At 48.4% G+C, this 24118-nt stretch overlaps 1 protein-coding gene and 1 long non-coding RNA gene across 5 annotated transcripts in view; one reads left to right on the top strand and one right to left on the bottom strand.

Annotated features, from left to right (window-relative positions):
* Window positions 1-21583, bottom strand: part of LOC108350688 (uncharacterized) — an 84095-nt gene extending 62512 nt beyond the window's left edge. For all 3 annotated transcript variants that reach the window (XR_001837561.3, XR_005504158.2, XR_005504157.2), the window contains exon 1: window positions 21444-21583. This is a non-coding gene — a long non-coding RNA (uncharacterized LOC108350688). The remainder of the gene's footprint in view (window positions 1-21443) is intronic.
* Plxna4 (plexin A4) overlaps window positions 1-24118 on the top strand; it is a 441985-nt gene that overhangs the window by 407407 nt on the left and 10460 nt on the right. For both annotated transcript variants that reach the window (XM_063285987.1, NM_001107852.3), the window contains 6 exons: window positions 575-734; window positions 12967-13070; window positions 13661-13760; window positions 15244-15434; window positions 16509-16678; window positions 20674-20886. In XM_063285987.1, the coding sequence (XP_063142057.1) occupies window positions 575-734; window positions 12967-13070; window positions 13661-13760; window positions 15244-15434; window positions 16509-16678; window positions 20674-20886 (938 nt within the window). The remainder of the gene's footprint in view (window positions 1-574; window positions 735-12966; window positions 13071-13660; window positions 13761-15243; window positions 15435-16508; window positions 16679-20673; window positions 20887-24118) is intronic.

The following is a 24118-nucleotide window of genomic DNA, read 5'->3' as shown; positions in this document are numbered from 1 at the left end:
AGAGAGAAAGGGAGAGGGAGAGAGAAAGGGAGAGGGAGAGGGAGAGAGACAGAGACAGAGAGAGAGGGAGGCAGAGAGAGAGAGAGAGAGAGAGAGAGAGAGAGAGAGAGAGAGAGAGGTGATTGTGTATTAGAGGAACAATGAAGGGCGACTCGTAGATGTGGAGTTGGAGTGGGTAAGGATCTCAATGTGTTGATGGGGTGCCACCCTACACAAAGGTGTATAGGAGAGACTGCACATATGTGCATGCTTCTATGTTGTTCTTGTTATAGACCATCCCCCCCTCCCATTATAGCATGGCATCATTCTTTGTAGAATACTGTTATTCCCTTTGAGAAAGCTGAGCATCTGTCCTAATAGTGTGCAGTTATAATTAAGTGTGCAGTTTATAATCCTGCAGTGATGTTGAAGACATGGTCTCATCCCGTCTCTCTCTGGACAGGATGGAGTTGCCCTGACCCCTTCAGATCCCATCATGGAGAGAAGTCATTCATGGAGGATCTCAGGGTGCTGTTGGGATCTGGGAGCCCTTCCCACCGTTCTTATCCATGTGACCTCTCCCTGTCACCCTCAGGTCCTGAGCTGTGTCAGTCCAGATAACGCTAACAGCCCAGAGGTCCCAGTGAAGATCCTCAACTGTGACACAATCACTCAGGTCAAGGAGAAGATCCTAGACGCCATCTTCAAGAATGTTCCATGCTCCCATCGGCCCAAAGCTGCAGACATGGACCTGGGTAAGAGAGCCAATCTCCAGAGCTGTCCCAGAGGCTGGTCACGGTCAGCTCCTGCTTCTCGGGTCAGCAGTAGATAGGTCTGGGCTTCAGGGAACAGAACAGGAGCAGTGGATGGAGGCAGGCAAGCTGGGTTTGCTGTTACAGTCTGCTTGGAATTGGTGGAAGCAGATCCCCGAGCCTCAAACGAAAGAGGGGCCAAAGGTCACTAGGCCATCTGTTGGTGAACCCTCCTGTTAGGGAATGTCTCTGCGGTGCTTTGAGTGGCTGAGGGCCAGGATTTGCAAATGTCATATCTGAATGCAGGGATATAAGGGCAAAGCTCCTCTTCCAAGTCCCTGTGGCGAAGGTCTTGACACTGCCTCGGTTCCCTCTAGGCTCTCCCTCCCCTCTGTGCTGCGCCTATAATTTTTGCTGAATACTCAGTGCTTGAGGGATCTGGGTCAGCCATGGAGGATAGAGAAAGAGGGGCTGGAGAGATGGCTCAGCCGTTAAAGGCTAGGCTCACAACCAAAAATATAAGAGAAAGAGAACTGAGAAAAATGAGATAGGACGGCCTGCTGGGGAGAAGGGTGATGCTGTATTTCAGTGTTCCATGGAGAGGTAGCCTAGCCTGTATTATAAACAAGGGCATGACACCCAGAGGCGGTTGCACTTTGCCTGAATGCTCAATAGAACATCATGCAGGGCATGTCCTCTGGAGGAGGCTCTGAAGAAACCAGGGTGGAAAAAAGTCAACTCCAGCATTGTTTGTGGCACTTGGCTCTGAGGCCGGGTGTCCCTAAGTCCTTGCTGTGTGACCTTGTCCAAATTACTTAAACTCTCTGTACCTTCCTTTCTTTGCCTATGAGGTAGAGATGGTAACAGCAACTACTTCACAGTGAGAGTTCAGTAGGGGTGACGCATTGAAAGCTTTTCATGTGGTGTAGCCGGACTCTGGGAGCGGGAAAGTGCTGCTAAGGACACTGGCTGGCTGTGGATCTTTATGAATTCCAGGCATAAGAAGAGTGTTGACTCCTGACAACATGGGGGCAGGGTGAAAGACCCTCAGAAGCCCTACACATCCATCTGGCCTCTAAGCTGGCTTCCGCTAAGCTGAATAGGACAGATGGGCTTCTATGATTTTGCTCAAATCCAGGGTGGTGATTTTCACCCCTCCCTCCAACTTACACTTTCAGCTATGTTCTGCTGCCTAAAGATCTCAAGGCTCGGGTAGTTCTGTTAGCTCCTTGAATGTCTGATATCCCCTCTCAACCCTGTCTCCTTCCACTAGGCTTAAGACTAGATCTGTACAGAAGGATCCCATGCACCTCTTGCAGTAGTGTCTCCAAGTGTCTCTAAGGCTTTGCGGCAGGGGACATGAAAATATTTATATATTTTCATGAATGAAATGGCTCCAGTATAGAAGGCTTTGGTGCTAATCTCTCAAACCATTCCAGAGCCCTCTCTAATGAGTGGGAGAACCAGGAAGCGCCCACATTCCTTTTCTTACTTTATCTATGGGCCCAGGATGGGGCCACCCCTCAGCTCCTCGCATCAATATCTTTGAAGAGAGTGGAGGCCTGGGAAGAGGTGATGGAGAGTAGGGGTGCTGGAAGGTAAAGGGAGTCCTGAGTGTGTCCTGTGCTTGAGAACATGGTGACTTTCTAAGGAGGCAAGCCTACTCCGCTTAAGAACAACTCAGTTGCTACAAGGGAATAGCTTCTCTGATACATTAAAAGCCAGTGGGTGACTGTGTGAGCTTCAGGCCTGATGGAGTTAAGAAAGGTAGGACCAGTGTTTCACATCAGACTCCAAGTAGAGGAACTGTGTCCCTCCTGTACCAGCTGGCTATCCTTGAGAGACTGGGTTGGGGTTAATGACTACTGCCTATGACTGATCTTCCCTTCCTAGAGACCTCCAAGCCTGTATGTGGGAGAGGGAAGGAAACACTAGTTTTAGAGAATTGCTTCAGAGGATACAAACCCATCAAATATGTCTCCAGTGAAGAAATATAGTGTGTCTCTTGTGGCATGTCTCACAACCACAGGCGGTACTCATCTTGAACAGAGGCTGCAGTATCTAAAGAAGTCATTTTTTTTCCACATCCTTTAGGAGAGAAGGGAGCCTGAGAGATGCTTAATCCCAGGCCCCACCAGAAGGTGGCTGTACTCTTAACCAACAGGCTACAGAGGCCCAAGAAAGTCTACTTCCCTCCAAGAGAGTGGGTCTCTCATAACCCTGTGGTAGTCATGTCCAAGTGTCCAGAGCAGACTTTCTCTCCCACTTTGGTGTTCTTAGGATTGCTCCAAAGGAGCTACACCACTCTGTAGCAAGGAGGTTACAGTGGGGATGCATAAACCAGTGTAAACTCAGGACTCACAATCTCACCAGTGTGAACCCAAGATATGTCCCAGGAGAAGTGGGTTCCTGCTGTGTCTTCCCAAGGGCCTTGTGTTCAACCCCACTTCTTTATCTCTTCACCCAGGGTCCCCTCCCTCCTTTCCTTTTTCCTTCCTTCCTTCCTTCCTTTCTTCCTTCCTCCCGCCCTCCCTCCCTCTCTCTCTTCCTTCCTTCCTTCCTTCCTTCCTTTCTTCCTTTCTTTCTTTCTTTCTTTCTTTCTTTCTTTCTTTCTTTCTCTCCTTCTTTCTTTCCGATTAAAGCAGGAGTTTGCAGCAGCCCCAAAATTCTGTTTTTCTTCAGACCAAAACTAGTTGCAAAGCATAGAAAATGAAGCCTCCTCAGAGAGCTAAAAGTCATTTCCATACCTGTCCTTGTCAGGAGAGGGAGGTGAGGTGAATTGTCCATGTAGATGAAAGTGCTTTGAAAGCTTAAATCAAGGGATAAAGGGAGATGTCATTGTCACCACAAATCAATCTATGCCAAGGGTCACCTAGCCACCTGGCACACAGACTGGGCGAAGTCTTGTCATCCCACGCTGGGCAAAGCCAGCAGAGCACCCACTACTTCTCCTTGAGCCTCTTGCTCAGAGAAGGGCGTCTCACACAAGCTGCCTCTTCTTCCCAGATGACCAGCTCCTGTCCCAGACTGAAGAAAGAAGACAGTCTGATACCTCTATTATCCTAAAGAAATCTATCCCAGCATACCTCTCCCTGACATGAAATAACTTTCATCTTCCCAGAAGCCCAGGCTGTAGCCACTGTCTCCCTCACATCTCCTCATGGCTGCTTGGGTTGGAGCCCTCCCAGCATTCCCTTCATCTCTACATGAGCTTTGTCCAGACCCAGACTTTAAAGGAACTATGTGGGCAGTTGTGACTGGCAGGGATCCAAGGGCAACAGAGCCAATATCCCAGTGTACAGTGGGATAGAGCATACCCATTCAGTGTTCTATTGCTCACCGCCAGTGGTATGTTCTACACTGTACAGGAGGTCTTCATCACATAAGAAAGGGCAGACTTTGGTCAGATGACTTGGCCCAACTGTAGGCTCTATATGTAAGTGCTCTCGGGTGTTTAAGCTGAGCTATGCTAGGGTAAATTTTTTACTTATCATAAGTTTCACTTATGATGGGCTTATCTGGGCACAGCTCTGGGTAAGTTGAGAGGGGTGTGTGTGTGTGTGTGTGTGTGTGTGTGTGTGTGTGTAATGGGGGTTGCCTCTGCATCTTGTACATAATTGACCATATGATTTTGGAAGCCAGCAAGTCCAATCTGTCCAAATCCTGCAGGGTACACTAGAAGTCTGGAGGCCCAGGGAAGAGCATATGGTCATCTGCATGTAGAACTCCCTCTATCTCGGGGATGGCCAGCATTTGCTCACTATAGATCTTCAACCATTTGGAAGAAGCCTACCCACATTCTAGAGAGTAATCTGCTTTCCCCCAAGCCCCTGGATTTAAATGCTAACCTTACATAGCCACATCTCACATACAGACTGAATAATGTTTTTTCAAGTGGCTGGATGTTAAAACCCTGCTAAGGTTACACATAAAATCACCATCACAGGACACAAAGCAAAGAATGCAGTGTCTGCCTGCGCTATATGGAATATATGGAAGGAAAGATAATCACAGACAAATGTTTTAAGAGAGTAGGGTTCTGAAAGCACAGTGTCAAGGTGGCGCCCCACCCTGAATATATGAGCTGGCCCCATCAGTTCACCACCAAGGATTTGTTTGATTCTCAACTCTTCAATAACCTGTCCATCTTTCATATCTGTTGTAATGCCCTGCCAGGAGTGACTAGGAAACTAGGAGATTAGGAGAAGCTCATCACTTCTCAGCATAGGACATTTTTCTCTGTGAGCTAAAGAACTCTTCTTGATACCTCCATCTACTCCCCAGAGGGAAGAAGAATGTTTGCCTTCAACAAATAGGGAATGAGCAGCCCAGTGAGGCACAGTACCAAGGCCTATAGCACACAGCAAAGAGATGGAGAGAGGACCCATCTTCTCCCTGTAGGCTCCTCCATAGGCCTTTCTTCTCCCTCGGTTACTGCCTGTGACCTCCAGAGATTCTTCTGCTTTAAGTCAATGCTCTGTCAATACAACCCCTGGAACTCTGCCACCCATGCCGTCCTGCCGCTGAGGTCATTCTGAAAGGATATATTTTTTTTTTCAAATAAGAAATCCCTGTATGGAATAAAAGATACACCCTCTTCTGAGTGAAATATAAAGAGTTCATGGCAGCTGTCTCTCCCCCGTTTGCATTTTCTGCTGGCTGATGGGAAGGACAGATAAAGATAATGGGATTTCTTCTTTTTTTATTTCGCCTCCCTCTCGCTCTGGAAGGTGGAACTATAACAAATTGGATTGTGAATGGGTCTGTCCTCTATCACTGGTGCCTGGAGCAGGGCATGTGCCTGTGGGGCGGAGCTGTGGGCAGAGAGGCCTGCAGTTTTCTCTTGATGCATGCATATGGATGCCAGGGTCACCTTTCTTCCTCTCCATGGTCACCACCCGCCTGCTAATTCTGTTTTGACCCAGAACACTGTCTGGAGCCATAGTGTATCAGAAATAGCCACTGAAGCCCTTGGTACAGCCTTGTGATCCCAGCTGTGGAGGAGGCTGAAGCAGGAAGACCCCCAAGTTCAAGGCAGGTATGCCCAGGCTAAAGAATGAGTTCAAGGCTAATCTGGGCAATTTCTAAGACCTTGACTCAGAATATAAAATGATAATGAGGCCTGTGGATATAGCTTGGCAGTCGGATGATTCTTACACATAAGAACCTGGACTTGAAAGGTCCCTGAGCTGTGGCTGGGCTCTCTTTTGCCTCTCCTACAACTTGCCAGGGCAGGGCATGCCACAGTTTACAAGACCTGTGTTGCATTTCTATTTTAAAATTACTCCTCTTAAGCCCTAAATTTCATAGACCAGTCATTTTCTACTTGAGACCTTGCTGTCACAATAAATGTCTTCTTCTTAACAAAACCACTTTAGGTGGTCACCTCCCCATCACTGGGGTCAGTTTTCTTACTGTTCCCTGTGGTTTTTCAAAGGTCTACGGATTGAACGTAGGACGCTGTACATGTCAGATAAACATTCTACTGAGCTATATTCCCAGACCTTTATTTACCTTTCATTTTGAGACAGAATCTGCTCTAAATTGCCTAGGCTGGCCTGAAACTTGCTCTGTAGCCTGGGTAGACTTTGAACTTCTAATTCTCCTGCCCAACCTCATGAGTAGTTCAAATTATAGGCCTATAGTACCATGACAAGTTTATAATCCCTTGGTACTCATTCCTACCCTCTCAGGGCTTTTCCAAGCTTACTTGTGGTTCTTGTCCCACAGGGGAGTGGGTATGGAGAAAGTTGGGGCCCTTTGCTGGGTTGCCTTGGCCTCACCTGATCAAAGGGAGACAAGAAGGGAATCTAATGGGACAGGGTGGGTTTCTGGAGAGGGACTCTGCCACAGAGTCCAAGGGGTGAAAGTGGAGCCTCTAGGCTCTGAATTTCCTGGAATAATTTTAGTCTGTCTTTGCCTGTCAGCATCAGCCTTTTTGAAGCCTCCTGAGACAAGGCCCTCTGAGAGTGACTACAGGGGAGCTGGGCTCCAGCATCACTGCCCAGAATAGAATGATGAAATGAACTATGCTACTATCTGCTTCTGCATGTGCATGTGTGTATGTATACCCATGCATGCATGAGTCTACCTGTAGGCAACACTACAAGGGCCAGGGCAGGACCTGCTGAGGTTCTGTGGACCCTGGAAATGGTTTACCACTTCCTATACCATTACTCTCTATATCTAGTACTTGCTGTTAACTGGAAATACTCTGTTTAGTAAAATTTAATTGGGGGTTTCTACCCCACTTCAGTTCCCAAATAAAAGACAAAACCTTTATATTTATAATTAGCCTTAAAAGCACTAGATATCAGCCCTCTATGCTATTTTGTCTACTTCCCTGTCAATAACCCTGAGATATCACTTGCCACATTCCACCTGGACTGCTCTTGCTCCCACTGGCCGACCCTCATGGCCATGTGCTAACCATCCACCTATCCCATGGAATTTTCTCCTCTGTTCACCTCCCTGCCCTCTCTGGTGGTTTCTCCTCAGACCCCAAGCCAGGCAAGTGAAGCCCCACCTACTTCTATTCCCCCCAGCTATAAGCTGTAGGCATTTTTATTCAACCAATAGTTTTAAATTGCAAGGTTACATCGAATTAATTGGTGTGGGTGAGGACTTCCTTGTCCCTAAAAATCTCCTCATCAGGGGCAACTAGATCTTGGGGGCCAGTATTTAGCATTACAACACATAGCAACAGACCAAACATCAACAACAGGCTCCGAGACAATGTCCCCTTCCAGGTCAGCTGCAGGTGATTTCTTCCCCGCTCTAAACCTGAATCTCCACTGCTAACTGCACGTCTCCTCTAAGCTCTGTGTACGTTCTGTGTTCCCATCTTCCAGGTGCAGCTCCAAGTGCTTCTGGCTCATGTCCTGAACACACCTGTGATCTGTGTCCCAGCCCTTCCCTGTCTCTCCTCGCCCCTCCCATTTCTGCCCTGCAGAAAAATAGCCCCTTTCTGCAGGGTTCTCTGCTCCCATTGCTCTAAGACTGGCCTCTACCCTCACTTTTCTGCAACCCATGGCCTCCAGCTCAACCTCACATGCCATGGTCTGGCCTACTGGATCATATCGGGGCATCTTCTGAGAGTCAAAAGTCCCTCAAGCCTCTCATACCTATGTATTCATACTTAGAGATTCCTCAAAGTCACACAAGTGCCACACTGAACCAGAGCACCTAGCTCTTGTCAGCTAGGCAGAAGCATACTGTCCTTTACAGTCCAATTGGGGTGGCCTTTTCATACCTAGCTCCTCTCCCGCAGTGCTTCTTTCTGTTTCCATCCAGCCTCTCTGGTAAGCTCAGTCAAGGTGAGGGTCTTGTTCACCTCTGTCACCTGCCCTGCACTGCATTGCTCACACCCCTCTGCCACCAATAAATGTAGTGTGATGAGAGTGGACCTCGGAGATGTTCCATGTTTGGCCTTTCAATATGGTAGTCACAGCAGGCTCCTTTTCTAGACGATTTGCTCAGTGTTCTCATCTGCAGAAGGTATTGTCAAGAATTACCCAGAGCCAGGGTTCATGTCACTGACTGAGCTTGGCATATCATTCAGTACTTGGGGGAGGTTTTCCCCATCACTGGACTCTAAGGGCAGTCCTATCAGTCTCAGCTTCTACCCACATCACTGCCATTGGCTGACTTGTCACATTGTCCCTTGGCTATCCTGACATGGTCACCTCATACAGAGCAAGACAGATACACAAAGAGAAGGATTTTTATTTTTTTTAATTTTTATTGCACTTTAATTAATTTATTTTATGTACATATGGTCAGGGTATGGAAGCACATGTGCTCTGGAAGTTAGAGGGTAACATAAAGGAGTCAATTCTCTCCTTCCAGAATGTGTGTCCTGGGGATTGAACTCAGGTTGTCAGGCTTGGCGGCAAACACCTCACCTACTGAGCCATCTCACCAGCCTAAGAATGGTTTTAATACTGATTTTCACAAGCTATAGTAGATACTCATCTGCTGCAAAGAGGACTAGGGGTTTGGATATCTGAGCTCTTTTTCCCCTTTGCTGCTTAAAAAAATACCTAATGTTTAGCATGCACACAATAAGCATATCTCCTCCCAGGGTCCTCCTGAGATGACACAGACAATGGTGTATGCAGCCTGGGGCCCTAGGCACTGCCCCTCATATCTTAGGATGGCAGGCCTTCTCTGTCTCCTAAGTTCATCTTGGTTTGTCTTTCCTGGTGTGGGGTAAGAGTTTATGGACCCAGCACACAGATCAGGAGCAGGCTACTCATAGGACAGAAAGAGTGATTGGCTTTGACTTTGGCATTTCCTCAGTGCCTGCTTTCCTCCCTAGGACTTAATGATTCATTCCTCTATCATGGCAAGCTCATGAAATGGAACAAGAGCATCCAGATAGCTGAGCCCACACTTTAGATTTTTCTGAGATGTACCAAAGACATAGGAAATAATTAGTATTTATTTGGAGGAGAGATGATTGAGTGAAAACAAATGAACGAATGAGAAGCAGTGAGAGCCCAGATGAATGACTGACAATGCAGCTCTGGGCCTCTGGAATCTGGATTTTTAACACTGTGTGCACAGGGCATATGGAAAAGTGTATGGACCGGAAGCCAGAAGCCAGAATCAGCCTCTGGGAGGATCCAAGACAATGGAAGGTTGGTCAGTGTGCACATGGAGTGGAAGTTGAGCCCTCCAGTAGAGGTAAATGTGGAGACTCTGGTCAGGGAGAAGTCCTTGGAAGCACTTCCCTTGTTGATCTACTGAAAATCTGTCAGGGAACTTAGGGTTGCCTTCCAGTTGTAGCCCCACACTCCCCTCCACCCAGAGATCAACTCGGTGGCCAACGGATAGGCCTGGCTTCTTTGTTACAATCGCAGGAATGAAGCTGCCAATAGCAGCCACCCAGCCCCCAGGTTGTCTTTCATCAACAGAGAATTGGGATGACACACATCTTCAGTCTTTAAAAACCTTTCTGATAGTTTAGGTAAAAAGCACATAGCAAGTTTTCTGTGTAAGAAGTAACAAAAATAGCAGACTTAAGGGCTCTGAAAGCATGGCTAAGTGTCCCTGATTCATCTTACAGCCCTTATGTTGGTATTTAAGGGGACATCCCTAACTGCTTGAGATTAAAAGACAACGACTGCCAAATCCCAGGCACCTATAGATACACTGCTCAGGCATGTGCCTTGGTTGGAGGCTGTCAGACTGGGTAGCCCAGAGGCTTTTTCCTATAGCTCTAGACCCTGAGACTGAGCACTGGCATCCATGGTAAGTGTGTGTCTTGCCTGCCCACTGCCCAGCATCCATACCATGGTTGTGGGGAAACACGAGATCATGCCACATCGTGGGAAGGGAAGCACTAGGCCCAAGGAAAGTAGTTAGCGGCCTGTCAGAGCTCCGAAGAGGTTTAGTCATGACATTATAATTCTGGCAACAGTTGAGAGTACAAGCCCCTCCTTTTGTTTCCCTTCCTCCCATTCCAAGCACTCATGGCTGGCCTTAGGCGACAGTGCCTGAGCTGTATCCACACCCATGCTCTGCTCTGAGAGACTCTTTTTGTGGACCCCGAGTGACCCCTAAAGGGGAAGGGGAGCTGTGAAGGCCCCTGGTTGTGAACTCAGGGGACCAGTATACTGAAGCACAGCCTGGCATGATGGCCTCTGCGCCTGGCTTCCTGAATTGACCTGTTTTTCATTTTCCCAGTTGTAATGTTGGTGGAATGTGGGACAATGATCAAAGACCAGGTCACACTTCTCAGTTCCCATAATTCTCTCTCCCAGGTCGCTAGCAGCAGCTCACAGTTCACCTCCAACTGTCGCTCACTGCCCATCTGCCGTGGGATGGACATAACACAAATGTGAGGTCCTCTTTTTACGGTGATAAAACAGGCAATCATGACCAAGTCACATGTGCCCTTTCTTCAGTAGCTTGTGTGCCCACTTGTTCATTCAATGCATGGATATTTGTCAAGGGCTTCCTGTGCAATGTGTGAGCCCTGCTGGTAGGTATCCAGCTTCATCAATATCTTACTCCAAGGACAGTCTGTGCCCCTGGGGAGACTCGGCCTTTTTCTGCCCTATTTTTTTGAATGGGGGCATGGGAACAGACTCCCATTTGCTTACATAATTACTGGACAAGACTCACAACCATGGCTCCTGAATATGTCTGGACAGGCTGTGCATTGCACAACGCCAGGGGGGAGTTTTGCAATGGAAATTTGACACTGCAGCCCAGTAGCTCATTAGTGCCCAGATATCATGGAGACTACTGTAGCCCTACCATCAAGGGTACCAGTATGTTACTAATCTAGGAGACTGGAAGCTGGACCCCAGGGAGAACCTTCTCTGACTCAGTTAATAGCCAAAACCCTCCGTGGGGTGCTTTGAAGTTTCTCCTGTGCTGCCCTCATCACATCAATGCAGCTTCTGACTTCACCATGTAAGCAGAACACACCCACTGCCATGTTTCTCTGCCCAGCTGGTTGTCACCATGGTCCACTGCACTGAGAATCAGCTGCTTGACCAGAATAGAGCGATTCCTCTTTCTGCGGCATGAGAGTTTATAGACCCATGGGGAATTGAAAGAGCAAACAGAAAGGAACAGCCTAATGATGGAAACATGGGCCAGCATGTGCTTCACAGAGCACTTCCCTCCTACACATCACCCTACCTGCCCCAGGCCCAAATCACCCTGAGAAATTCCATCAGAATCATCTGCAGGCCTCAGAGACAGGAATCCCCAGTGACTTCTCCACTCCAGTGAACAAACAGGCCATACTTGAACCACCCCTTTGAATCTTAGCATGGTGCAAAAGCTAGGCAGCAGGGATGCATGCCCTGATGAAGCAAGGCTGGGCTAGGGTATCAAGAACCCCTTTGCTCTTCCCAGGGCAAGATGCTTCCCTTCTAGGCCTGGATCCCATGTTCGGTGGAGTCAACAGTTGTAACCACAGCACACGCAATGTAAGAAAAAATGGAACTTTTTGTGACTCAAATGGAGCCAGAAGGGGAGGCACAGCCTGACCTTGGCAGGAGGGAAGCAAGGCAGGAATCTACACATGTATCTCTGGGGCCCATAGGACAGGCTAGGCAGGCAGTGTTATGCAAGGGATGCCTGTATCCATTTGCATGCACTCTGAGCAAACCCAGTGTGCTTTGCACAATTAGTAATGGCAACATCTGTGATCCAGGACTCACTGTATGGGCTACCTGAGAACCAGGCCAGCAGCTACTTGGATGGGACACATGTTACGTTTGACTTGAAAAGGCTGTTACCACTTGCAGGTGTGTGCTCATGGGGATGGTATCTATGTGTACGCGCACACATGTGTGAGCACATGTAGGAGAGCTGCCATGCACATATATTTCCATGTGTGTTTCAAGACTGTGATGTGTCCTTCTCTCTCCACATGTGATCTCTGCTAAATAAGACACAGGTTTCCAGCTGATGAGAAACCAGCTCTTAAACCCTGTCTCTTTCTAGAATGCATCAACAAGAGCCTGGGGTGTAGATACTGAAGTGGGGGACAGGGAAGTAGGAATTTTACACACACACACACACACACAGAGAGAGAGAGAGAGAGAGAGAGAGAGAGAGAGAGAGAGAGAGAGAGACCGAGACAGAGAGAGACAGAGAGAGACAGAGAGAGACAGAGACAGAGAGACAGAGACAGAGGTATATATGATGTTATTTAGTTTGGAGGTATAAGAATGGTCCATACAGTTTTTACTCAATCCTCTTGCAAGGGTGATCCACCACTCCCTGCAAAGCATACCAAGGAAAAAAGGTGAGGGGCTGCATGAGTGAACCTGCAAAATAGATTTCACCACCTCTGGGAATTTCCAATACAGACAGTGAGTGGAGCTGTCGTGTTAGTGCCACCTGCATTTGCCAGTACTTTGCTGAGCCCTTTGTGTCCTGTTGAGTTCTAGTTCATTCATCCCTTGTATACTACACAGTGCTTCGTGATGCTCTGAGCGCTCACAGGTGCAGGGAGAACAGGTGGTGTTATTAATGTCTCCTTTCTTTTGACATAATTTGTTGACTTGGGACCAGAACTTGTGGTCTGGCCCTCTCTGCCTTGACAACATCAAAATTCATCCTCTTGGGGCGACTTGTGCTTCATTAGTCTGTCTGTGAATGCATTCTGGAGATGGCACCATGTGGTTCTGATGTGAGACACACAGGAACAGGATGCTCCCAGGAGGGACCTTAGGGCCTTTCTGAATTGCCACCATTCTCTCTGCAGAGTGGCGACAAGGAAGTGGGGCGAGAATGATTCTGCAGGACGAAGATATCACCACCAAGATTGAGAATGATTGGAAGAGACTCAACACAGTAGCCCACTACCAGGTGAGCTGACCACAGAAGCCAGGAGCTGGTCCAGTAGATGGCAAAGTTCTTGGAAGCTACAAGTTTTAAGTTACAGCCACTCAGGGTTCGACACCAAGCCCCCATTTTATTTCTTCACCAGCAACCCATGATCCTTGGTGGCAAGTAGTGAACCATGAGCATGGAGACCAAAAGGAAGGGGATCGGGGAGCTCCAAGGGGAGCTGACATCACCCAGTCAGAGACTCTAGCCTCCTTGGAGATAAGATGCTGACGTGCCTGTTTCTTGTAGGGTGTGGGGAGATTCTTCAAGGACCCTGTTTAAAAGGCGTCCTGAGCATTTAAGGTTGGATGCTCTCCAAAAAGTCTAGGGAGGGAGAAAGTGAGGGAGCAGAAGTTGCACCATATAGAACCCACAAAATGTAATGCAGCTACAACTCAGGTCTTTGTCTTGGGTTATCAAAAGGGGAGGGAGTAGATCCCAAAGTCTAAGTTTTTAGCAAGGTGCTAATTGCCCCTCATTGCCTGGAAAAATCCTAATTTGTCCCTATTTCCTGGAATGGGTGGGAAGAATTTCTATGCCCAAGCTCTTAGACACCTTTACCCCTGTAGGTGCCGGATGGTTCCTTGGTGGCTTTAGTGTCCAAGCAAGTGACAGCCTATAATGCAGTGAATAACTCCACTGTCTCCAGGACCTCAGCGAGTAAATATGGTAAGATCTCATCAGGTGTAAGGGGTGGGAAGCAGAGGCATCCAGAGTGGGTGTGGTCAACAGACGGCATTGGCTAGAGGTAGAGGGTCAGGTCAGCTGACCATTGGGGAAAACAGTCATGTTGGCACAGGGCAACTGGTCCTAATTGCTAGCTCTGGGGCATAAGTATGAACTTTTTTCTGCATGCAAAAAGAAATGTAGGGCTTGGAATGGCTGCACTCATAAAAGGCTTGCCATGCAAGCATGAGGATTGAAATTCTATCTCCAGAACCCAGGTAAAAGTGCCAGAATTGGTGGTGTATGCTTGTAATCTTAGCTCTAGAGAAGTGGAAATAGGAGGGTACCTAAAGCTTATTGGCTAGCCAACTTAGCTTAATGGTTAGCTCCAGGCCAATGAGAGAACCATCTTAAAAAGCAAGAGGGATACACTTATGAAATGGCATCCAAGATGAACCTCTGATCTCCACATACATACACACGCACATATGCATGAATACACACACACACACACACACACACACACACACACACACACACACACACATGAGAGAGAGAGAAAAAGAACCTAACCTTCATGAAGTCGTACAGTCTATAAGCCTTACTTTTTCCCATCATCTCACATCACATTTGAAATAATCTAGTGAATTAAATAATTATTATTTCCCTCTATTATTTATATTAGTAAGTTATAACTCAGAAGCACAGAGCTTGAACGATTGGTAAAGATCACACTGTCATTATGCAATGGCAGGAATGGCAAGGAGGGGAAAGGGCGCTGGTTATAATGTCAAAGCTCCAGAGAGTCCCTGTTCTGTCACCACGTGTGTGCTCAGGGTCACATGATCACCCTGAGCAATGGCATTCTTGTTGTAAAGCAGGAATTAGGGGAAAAGGACAGATACCACCAGTCATTTTGGATGATAAAGAGATGAACATCTTAAGCTACACACAGGCATGATAGGGACCTCATCCTTTGCCTGTCTGTTCCCATTTTACCATAACTCAAAATAGAGGAAGAGGTTCATAAAGTAAGTGAGAAGAATTGGCTGGGGCCAGCGTGGGATGGAGATGAGCAGCTGCCCTAGCCAAGACTCATTAAGAAACACAGGCTACCTGCTCTTACATGTGCAGTTAATTGGCCACATGCGCTACAGGACTTGAGAGCACGTACAAGGAAAAGTGTACAAGAAGCACAAGCTTATATTTCTACAAATTGAATAATTAAGGGTTGACTCAATGCCAAGTACAGGAGTCAGGGCGGCATGAGTGGGTAGAATTCGCTACAGTTAATTTCTGTAGGTGGCAGGAAAGGCAGAAGCATTTCGGGGCATGTGCCACTTGGAGGCAAAGTAGCAGCGCCAGCCAGTGGCATGAAGGAGCAAATAATAGTGGCTTTGGCTTGGGAGAGGAGTGTGCTGTGGACTGTTGGGTATAGGACTGCCACTCTCACTCTTACTGGGCTGCTGCACTCTTACATTGGCAGAAAACATGATCCGGTACACAGGCAGCCCTGACAGCCTCCGTTCCCGAACACCCATGATCACCCCTGACCTGGAAAGTGGGGTCAAGCTGTGGCATCTGGTGAAGAACCATGAACATGGAGACCAGAAAGAGGGGGATCGGGGGAGCAAGATGGTGTCTGAGATCTATCTGACACGACTGCTGGCCACAAAGGTATCTGACAGGAGAACAGGGTACAGGGAACGTGTGGTCACAGGAAGGGCCTTCATCTGCCATGAAAATACTGGGGTTGAGGGCTGAAGAGATGGCTCAGTTGGTAAAGAGCTTGCTATGAAAGCGTGAGAACCCAAGTTTGATAGTCTAAGTCCTCATTAGAAAGGGAATCTATGCACAGTGCCTTGCTTATGCTGGAGAGGCTGAGAAGGGAGACTGCCTGGAGTTTGCTGACCAGCCAGTTTAGCCAAATAGCAAGCAAAACTCCTGTCTCATAAACTGTGGGGAGAGATGGAGGAAAACACTCGAGGTTGCCCCCTGGCTTCCGCATGGGCACACACATGCACATGCACATGCATACATGCATCCCTACATACCAAACAGACACGTAATTGCTAGCACAGGTGCTAAGCATGCACCAGGCCCTTTTGTTGACCTCCCACATCAGGGACTGTCAGGAGCCCAGGGGTGCTGTGGGATCGAGCTGCAGGATCCTGTTCAACCTGTCACTCTGGGAATATCCAAGCAGACATCAATTAGCACACAATCTAAGGTTTCCTTCCCACCTTCCTCAGCACCCTGTCTCACCTGCAGACACTCTCCACGTCTCTCCCCATACCCCCACCATTCCTTAGGGAAGAACCACTTTTTCTCAGGGATGCCATGTCCCATCAGTAAGGTAGTAGCCAAACAGAACCAGCAGATTGTATTTGTCAGCTCTGACCAAGCATACTCATTAGCATTTTAGGAACGTGATACAATAGCGCTGGCAGAGATATGAAACCAAACCCTGTGACTGGCAGAGAAAGGTAGTTTTGGCCCTTGTCCTGTGTCTTCTGCCTATGGTCTGTGCACAGAGGAAAGGTAGAACTCCCAGGGAACTGTGAAAGGGGAGATCTGATGAGCAGTGTCCTCTCCTCCTCCCGCCCCACCCCCTCCCCAATGTCATGTTCAGCAGAGGTTCAGAGCACTGACCTCGCTTGACCTGTCCCTGAGGTAGCTTTCCAACCCACCCTCCCACCCCCAGATTAGATCTGCCTAGCCTGGGCTGCATCTGAATGTCCCCTTCCCCAGGGCACACTGCAGAAGTTTGTGGATGACCTGTTCGAGACCATCTTCAGCACAGCCCACCGTGGTTCCGCTCTGCCCCTAGCCATCAAGTACATGTTTGACTTCCTTGATGAGCAGGCTGATAAGCATGGCATCCATGACCCGCATGTCCGCCATACCTGGAAGAGCAACTGGTAAGTGAAGGGGGGAAGGGCACATCTACAGAGATCAGTGACCCGCCCACCCAGGCCTGCATCAGGGAGGCAGGCTTTCCAGCGGTGAACTGGCCACTGTCAACCTGCTACTCTACTGGACCCCAGGCTCTGTTCTACCCCACTGTCTCACTTCCCTCTCTAATCTGTCTTTGTACCTTTCTTCCCAGCCAGTTATTCAGTCAACAAACTATGCTAATTCGATGAGCAAAAGCTCATAAATACCACGACAGCCAGGCTCTGTGGCATCCAACTGCATCCTGGGGATGGGGCAATATGACTAATACTGAGGCTCTTAGATTAGTTAGGGTCCCTGCCCTCAGGAAGCCAGCAGGTAAAGATGTGGGATGGACGAGAGGCAGTTGTCTATAGACATGGACAAATGCTAGCATAGGAAATGCACGTGTTGAACAGGTCAGGAGGGTTTTGAGGCACAAGCAGATGGTCCCTGGCTGAATGAGGTACACCCCAACCCTATCCAATCAGCTTATCTTTTTCTTCCCCAAACTGCCCAGAGTCACATTGTGTTCCCTGAAGGACACAGGGTTTTCTAACTACTGACAGCACTCTGAGCATCTCTACCATGGGCCCCACTCTCCTTTGAATGCACAATATCCCCCCTGCCATATGTATGGAGCGAATATTTCATTTGAGGTTGAAGTCACAAGGCCAAGCATCAGTATTCAACACAGGATGCAGAAGCTTGAAGAAATGGGGCTCAGTAAATATTGATGAGGTGCGGGCAGCGATGACCCTGCTTGAGCTCCAGCAGCACTAGCTGATGCCCATCCTCTAGAACTGAATCTCGATTGCCCCCTTTCGAGGCCACTCTTCGCCAGCTGTTTCTTCTGAAACAGCATAGACCTAGTGCCCAGAGCTGTAACTACTAAGATTTGCCAAGCTCTAGGGTATAAGCAGGCACCCTGATGCCCATCTAGGGGCCCAGACCTGACAACTGAGAAAGCAGAAGTCATCTTGGGGTATCAGTGCTATTCTCCTGGACATTCTGTGGCCTTTCCCTCTTTGACTTGCAGAGGATCACTAGCCCCCAAAGAGGCTCAAGCCATACAGCAGATTCCTTACCAACTTTCTGAAGCAGGGACCCTAGAACTTGGGTTCCATTCTGTGTAGCCACTCTGGTGAGTTAGGTTTCATCTCTCTGAGTCCTGCCTGTGTGACTCTTGGGAGGCATCTGAGGGGCAGCACCCACCCCCAAATCTACATCACCCTGATGAGTCTTTACCTAGTCTCAGCCACCTTCAGATGGGGCAGATGCTCCACTGAGCCCTCGTGACTTTGTAAACCACCCCCCTATGTGGCAGCTTTCTTTCTGAGTCATCCCAAGGTTGCAGGTGCTGCCTACAGACATGGACCTGGAAATAGGGAGCCCAGGAAAAAAGCACACTTCATTTACTGTAGGAAGAATGACACCAGCTTCAAGTTCTTCCTTAGAAGGGTGTCTCCTGTCCCTGCCCTCATCCCCTGGTGCCAGGGACCCTATGCAGTTAGAAATAATCAACTCTGTCTGTGACTAGAGTTCATCATCCCCGATGCTGAGGGCATTGTCTCTTTATTCCTGATTCAAGGTATGACTCGCCTGCCCCTCCCACCCCTTCTCCCCCAGTTCTCTACAGGTTCTCTGTTAAATAACACTCCTTCCCATTTAGCCGGAGTGGCTGTAATCAGCCGGAGATGAGCATCACCGCTGATGTTAATGACATGCTAATATTTCATTAGGCAGGAGCTTCAATGGTACCTCTGCTTCCTGTGTGGTATACCTGCCTCACTGCTGGCTTAAGGGACAGGGAAAAACAGTTCCAGCCGCCACGTGGGTTCCCAACACCTCTCATCTGAGTGGGACAAAGGAAAAAGCAAGGGAGACTGGAACAGGAAAATAACCTAGAAGGGAAACCAAGCCCAGAGCTTCAAGTCCAGAAACCACGACTGCCTTTTAGGAAGGTTGGGAAGCCACTGTGAGACCCTGGACCCATGTGCTGCCACTCCGTTTATTTCCTGCCCTAGATTCCCCACGATGATGCAAATGACCGACACCAGATATTAGCAAACCTCAGTGTGCCTGCCCCAACCCTATGTGGCACTTATTGTAGAGACTTAATAAATGCTTGTTGATTGATTGGCATCTGCGGATGTCAGGTCTTCCCGCATTTATGGTGCCTGTTGTTTGTATTATACAGATTGGCTGCTGGCAGATAGAACAAGAGCAAAACTATTGTACCTGGTGCCTTGAAATAACGTAATTCAAAGATGTTAAGTTCTAAGAGGCGAGCCAAACACACGCCGGCATTGTAACTATCACCAGCCGTGAGCACAGCCACCAAAACAACAATAAAACATCAGGGAAAGAGGCAGGAGGCAGAGGTGGGAGCAGAGAGAAAGAAGAAAGCAGGGCCTCACTGTCCCCCTCCTTACTGGCAGCTCAGCAGGTTGGTGGGAGCTGCAGAGCTAGACAGACAGGAAGAACACAGCCCAAAACACTGTGCTCCGGATGCTCCTCCACCTGCAGGCCTTCTGTCTAGTGCAGTGACTACAGAATCAGGCCATAATATGATTTTTTCTTTGTCTCTACATGTGCATTCCCTACCTGTCGTCCATCTAAGGAATACACCTATGCAGTGTTTTAAGTAAGCATAGACCTGGGGATGTTTGAGCTCTAGGTTTGATCCCCCAAACCACATAAACTGTGTTGTGGTACACACATGAACTCCAGTACTTACAAAGCAAAGGCAGCGGATCCTCAGTCACGTAATAAATTTAAGGACAGCCTGGGCTACTTAAGATCCTGTCTCAAAATGGGAAATGAGGAACTGGGAGATGGCTCAGTTGGTAAAGGGCTTGCCATGCATGTATTGGACATGAGTTCAATCCCCAACACCTATAGAAGAAGCTGGTCATTGTAGTCGCTCTTGTAAGTTGGCACTGGAGAGACCAAGGCAAGAGGGACTCCAAAGATTTCTGGTCAGCCAGGTAAACCTGGTCAGTGAGCTCCAGGCAGGTGAGAGACCCTGTCTCAAAAGAACAATCTAAACAATTAGAGATGATGGCTCCGGAGTGATGAGAGTAGAGGGTGACCCTAGCCTCCACATGCACAAACACACAACTATATCCCTCCCTTCCTACACTAACTTACTCACAGAATAACAACAACAAAGAACAAACTCAACAAGTGTCCCCTCAGAAGAGGCTTTGCAAGGGCTGCTGTCTGTGTAGATTTGGTGCCTGGTTCAGTCCAATATTCTCTGCTCTCAGTGGGAAGCATGTGCATTTGGCTGCATGCACCGTCCCTGCAACCCTAGAATGCAGGATTCCTGAGGACAGAGGATGTGTCCCTGTCCTTGTATTTCCTGTTGTTAACTGAGCTCTTGGCAGGCAGTAGGTACTGACTGGAAGACAGGAGGGAAGGGATTGGATGCCATGGGGTAAAGAAGGGGTTAGTGCTACATGGCATCCTGGTGATAAAAGATCACTTGGTTATAACCATCCTCTATGCCGGTTCCTTCACAGGCAGGAAGTAGCCTATGGCACTAGACAGGAAACAAGGGTGTGTCTTTTGCCAAATCATGCAGTAAGCAGTCAGATGCAAAAATCTATGCTTACCAAAGAGACAGTCCCAGCAACAGGCAGATAGAAATGAAGACCTAAATTCTGCTTTGTGGTATGCACAGGGCTGATTCCTATTCCAAAAGGAAAGCACAGAGTCCCACATCACAACTGGGTATCCTCTCACGTTCCTCCAGTGGTACGTCTCTAGGTGAACCCCACCTCACCCCAATCCTGCTGATTTCCTGTATGCTGAATAGACCCACTCCCCTGCCTGTACCCTTTACTTCCCGCAGCAGTCACAGATGGTTTCCAGGCTCTGTGGGATGTGCCCATTGTTCCTTCTCAGAACAATGATGCCTCAAGCTGTACCCCACTACCCTGCCACTCCTGACGAGATGCTTCTTCCCTCCACACAGCCTGCCCCTACGGTTTTGGGTGAATATGATCAAGAACCCTCAGTTTGTGTTTGACATCCATAAGAACAGCATCACAGATGCCTGCCTCTCTGTGGTGGCCCAGACTTTCATGGACTCCTGCTCCACCTCGGAGCACCGACTGGGCAAGGATTCCCCCTCGAACAAGCTGCTCTACGCCAAGGACATTCCCAGCTACAAGAACTGGGTAGAGAGGTGAGTATGGCCTATGGAGTCTTGGGGGTGTCTGTCTGGAGCAGGCTATAACCCTGGAACAGGAAGCAGACTGATGCTTCCAGACTAGTCACTGCCACAGCTGTCCCTGCAGTGGGAACATCCACAACTCGCAGCCTCCACACTGAAGCAAGCACTGGGAATCTAGCAGAGGTTACCAAGTGACCCACCTCCCTATATGGAACAGCATGGATCTTAATGACTGTAGTATCCTTTAGGCCCAGAAGGAGATGTAGTCTCTGAATCCCACCCCCCATACATATTTCTACTACACGCATACACATGCAGAGCATATGTAACATATATATAGATCATATACACATGCATGGTCCATGCAGGCACAGGTATTGTGAACAGATGTATACTCTGAATATACATGAAACCACAATATGTACATACACATATCTACATGCCATCCGTGTCCGTTCACCTATATACCATACACACAGTACACATGCATGCATGCATAACATACATCTTCCCATTGCTCCTGCCACTATCCTTTTCCCAGCCCTCATCCCACTTCTGTCTCTACGCACCTTGTCATGGTAGTGGTGGTGACCCCTGAATGCTTTCATCCTTTACTCTCGCAGTCGGGTTTTTGCTTGTGGTTAAGTGTGAGAGGAGAGCCTCTTGCTTTCCTCAGAACTGTTGATTGCTGTACTGCCTTCCCTGAGAGAACCCAATTGTTCATTCTCCTGAAGCTGGCATGTGATTGGCTGTCCTTTCTATTGTACTATCCGTAGCAGTGGACTCTACTTTCCCTGGGTTGGCTTTTCTTTGTTGTTTTGTTGTTATTGTTTATTTAAAGACTATTGTTTCATATCCATTATGCCCAGTAATGGGCCTCATTATGACATTTTCTATAGGAATATCATGCTCTGCTTATATACACTCCATTACCCTCTGATCTCCCGGTTCCTCCGATTTTAACCCTGTCCCTAGTAGTATGACTCTCACTCATTTACTGTGTGCAGACTTTGTCTGTAGGAGCTGAGCAGAGAAGAGCCGCTGTTGGCTCACTCAGGGACCACAGCAGGGTGTGCCATGTACAAACAACATGCTATATCTATGGCATGCAGCGTAGCACAAAGAAGGTGACACATTGTAAGCATTTAAATACACCTTCTAAGGAACCCTCATGAACTCTGTGCCATCTCCCCACCAGTGGCGAAGATCTCTGGCTTTAGATATAAGTGAAAGCTGCCCTGGAAGCAGCTCTGAGGGGAGCCTGGGCATCTGGCATACACGCACTCCCTAAGCTGACATGGATGCATCTGTGTGCCACTCTGAGTGTATTGGGCACAAGGGAAACACTAGACCTGACCCGTTCTTGCAGCTCTCACATCTTAGTGTCTAGCAAGACCCACAAGCTGGAGTTGGAGGGATCAAGGAGTGAGGCTTTCATTCCTCCGAGTCTGGGGTACATCAGCCATCTATTCCCAGAGGCCTCTGAAAGCCACATTTAAAGGCATCACAGCATGAGGCTCAAAATGACATCCTGTCTGTATTTCCATCCACCTACCATAACACTCCGCTGAAGATTCCTTCCAGCTTCTTTCTACCCATCACACTCAGACTCACGAACGTGGAAGAATCCAGGACCTTTGCCTGAATAGCACTCCCTGAGCTCTGATGTGGGGCCCCAGAGGCTGGCCTCCCACTAGGTTGGGCAAAGCTCAGCAAGAAAAGTGACCTAAAGTCATGGGCAGAACTCAGCCCCTCCCTGCCAGAGCAATGGAAGTCAGCAGTCCAGGTTGCCAGGGCCAGCCAGTTCTGGTATGGGGGAGGAGGAGAGCTAGGTAACTTTCAGAGCCTCTCTGAAGAGGGGGCTCATTGTAGGCAGAAATTCTGTAAGTTCAAGAAGAGGGTCAAGGCTGACCTTTCTGTTCTCCGTGTGCAGTCAGCTGATGAGAACACTTGTTTGAAGTTCATTGTCAGGGCTTTATTGCATTCTTAGCAATCGATAAGGCATCTCTGCTAAAGTCCCAGCATGAAGGCCAGCTTGGCGGGAGTGGGAAGAAGGAATTGTATGCATGGCGGAGAAGACTCCATGCAGGGTCATGGTCAGCCTGGGGGGCGGGGGATGGACTGGCTAGCTGTAGGCTGGGCAGAGCCTTGGAGGGGATGGAAGCATTAGCTAAGCTCTGCAGAGAGAATGGGACCATTGAACAGCAGGCAGCCTAGGGCTGAGAACAGGGTACAAAGCCAGTAACTGAGTTGCCTCTAGCCACTTGCCTCCACCCATCCAGAACCTCCAAAGATAAATCGATGTAGTTGATCTGCCCAGGGGCTAACAGAGAACCTCAGACATGCCCTGGTCCAGACCAGTCTCCTCAGGGCAAAGAAGAGTATCAGAAATGAAGCCATACCATGGGGGAGCTAATAGCATATCAGGGAGAAGACTGGAAGGCACATCCTAGTCAACATGTCTTCGCCCATTAGCTTCAGATGAGAAAGTTCTAGTCCCTGTTCTTACTTACCCTCTCCATTCTTATTTTTCCAACCCTCTACAAACTTCTCTGTTATCTCGTTCACACACACACACACACACACACACACACACACACACACACACTCCTTTTCTCACTTTTCCTAAGTATTCTCTTTGGAGAAATGCCTTACTTATGCACTCTGCAGGAGGCAAACAATTGCAAGGGACAGACATCAAGCATCTTCTGCTTCTGGCATGGAAAGGGTCAGTTCTGTGTGCAGACAATAATCTCTAGCCTAGGCTACTATGCCCCTCAGGGACCATGAAGGCAGCAGGGGAGCCTGTGTTGTCTGTAAGAAGCCTGACAGTTTCACAGGCAGGCAACAGGAGCAGCAGGAGCCTTCACTTCTGTTGACAGTTATGTCCTCTCTGTGGGAACCTGAGTTTTCCATCCCACACAGAGATTGGTTCTCTACGGATGACAGAGTGTGGACAAAAGCCTTGAACACAGCCATGTCCAATGAGCTCTTGGCCATAGTAGTGAAAGTGAGAGAAATCACTGCTCACGTTTCTCAGGAATAGGACCTTAAAGATAACTTCCTTGGCAAACCTATCTGGCTTGGTAGTCACAGGATCCACGAGGGCACAGCGACACAAATCTTGGCAATGCCAAGGTCAGGAACCTGCTAGTGAAACTTTTATGCTTCTGCTGTAAACTGGAAGGTTGGCATTTATTGGATCCAGATTTTATTAGTGGCAATGAACGGAGATACCTGCTGG

The sequence above is a fragment of the Rattus norvegicus genome, chromosome 4 (genome assembly GCF_036323735.1).
Source record: "Rattus norvegicus strain BN/NHsdMcwi chromosome 4, GRCr8, whole genome shotgun sequence".
NCBI classification, from domain to species: domain Eukaryota; kingdom Metazoa; phylum Chordata; class Mammalia; order Rodentia; family Muridae; genus Rattus; species Rattus norvegicus.
Note: the sequence above shows the minus strand (reverse complement) of the source record. Positions and strands in the feature narration are given on the sequence as shown.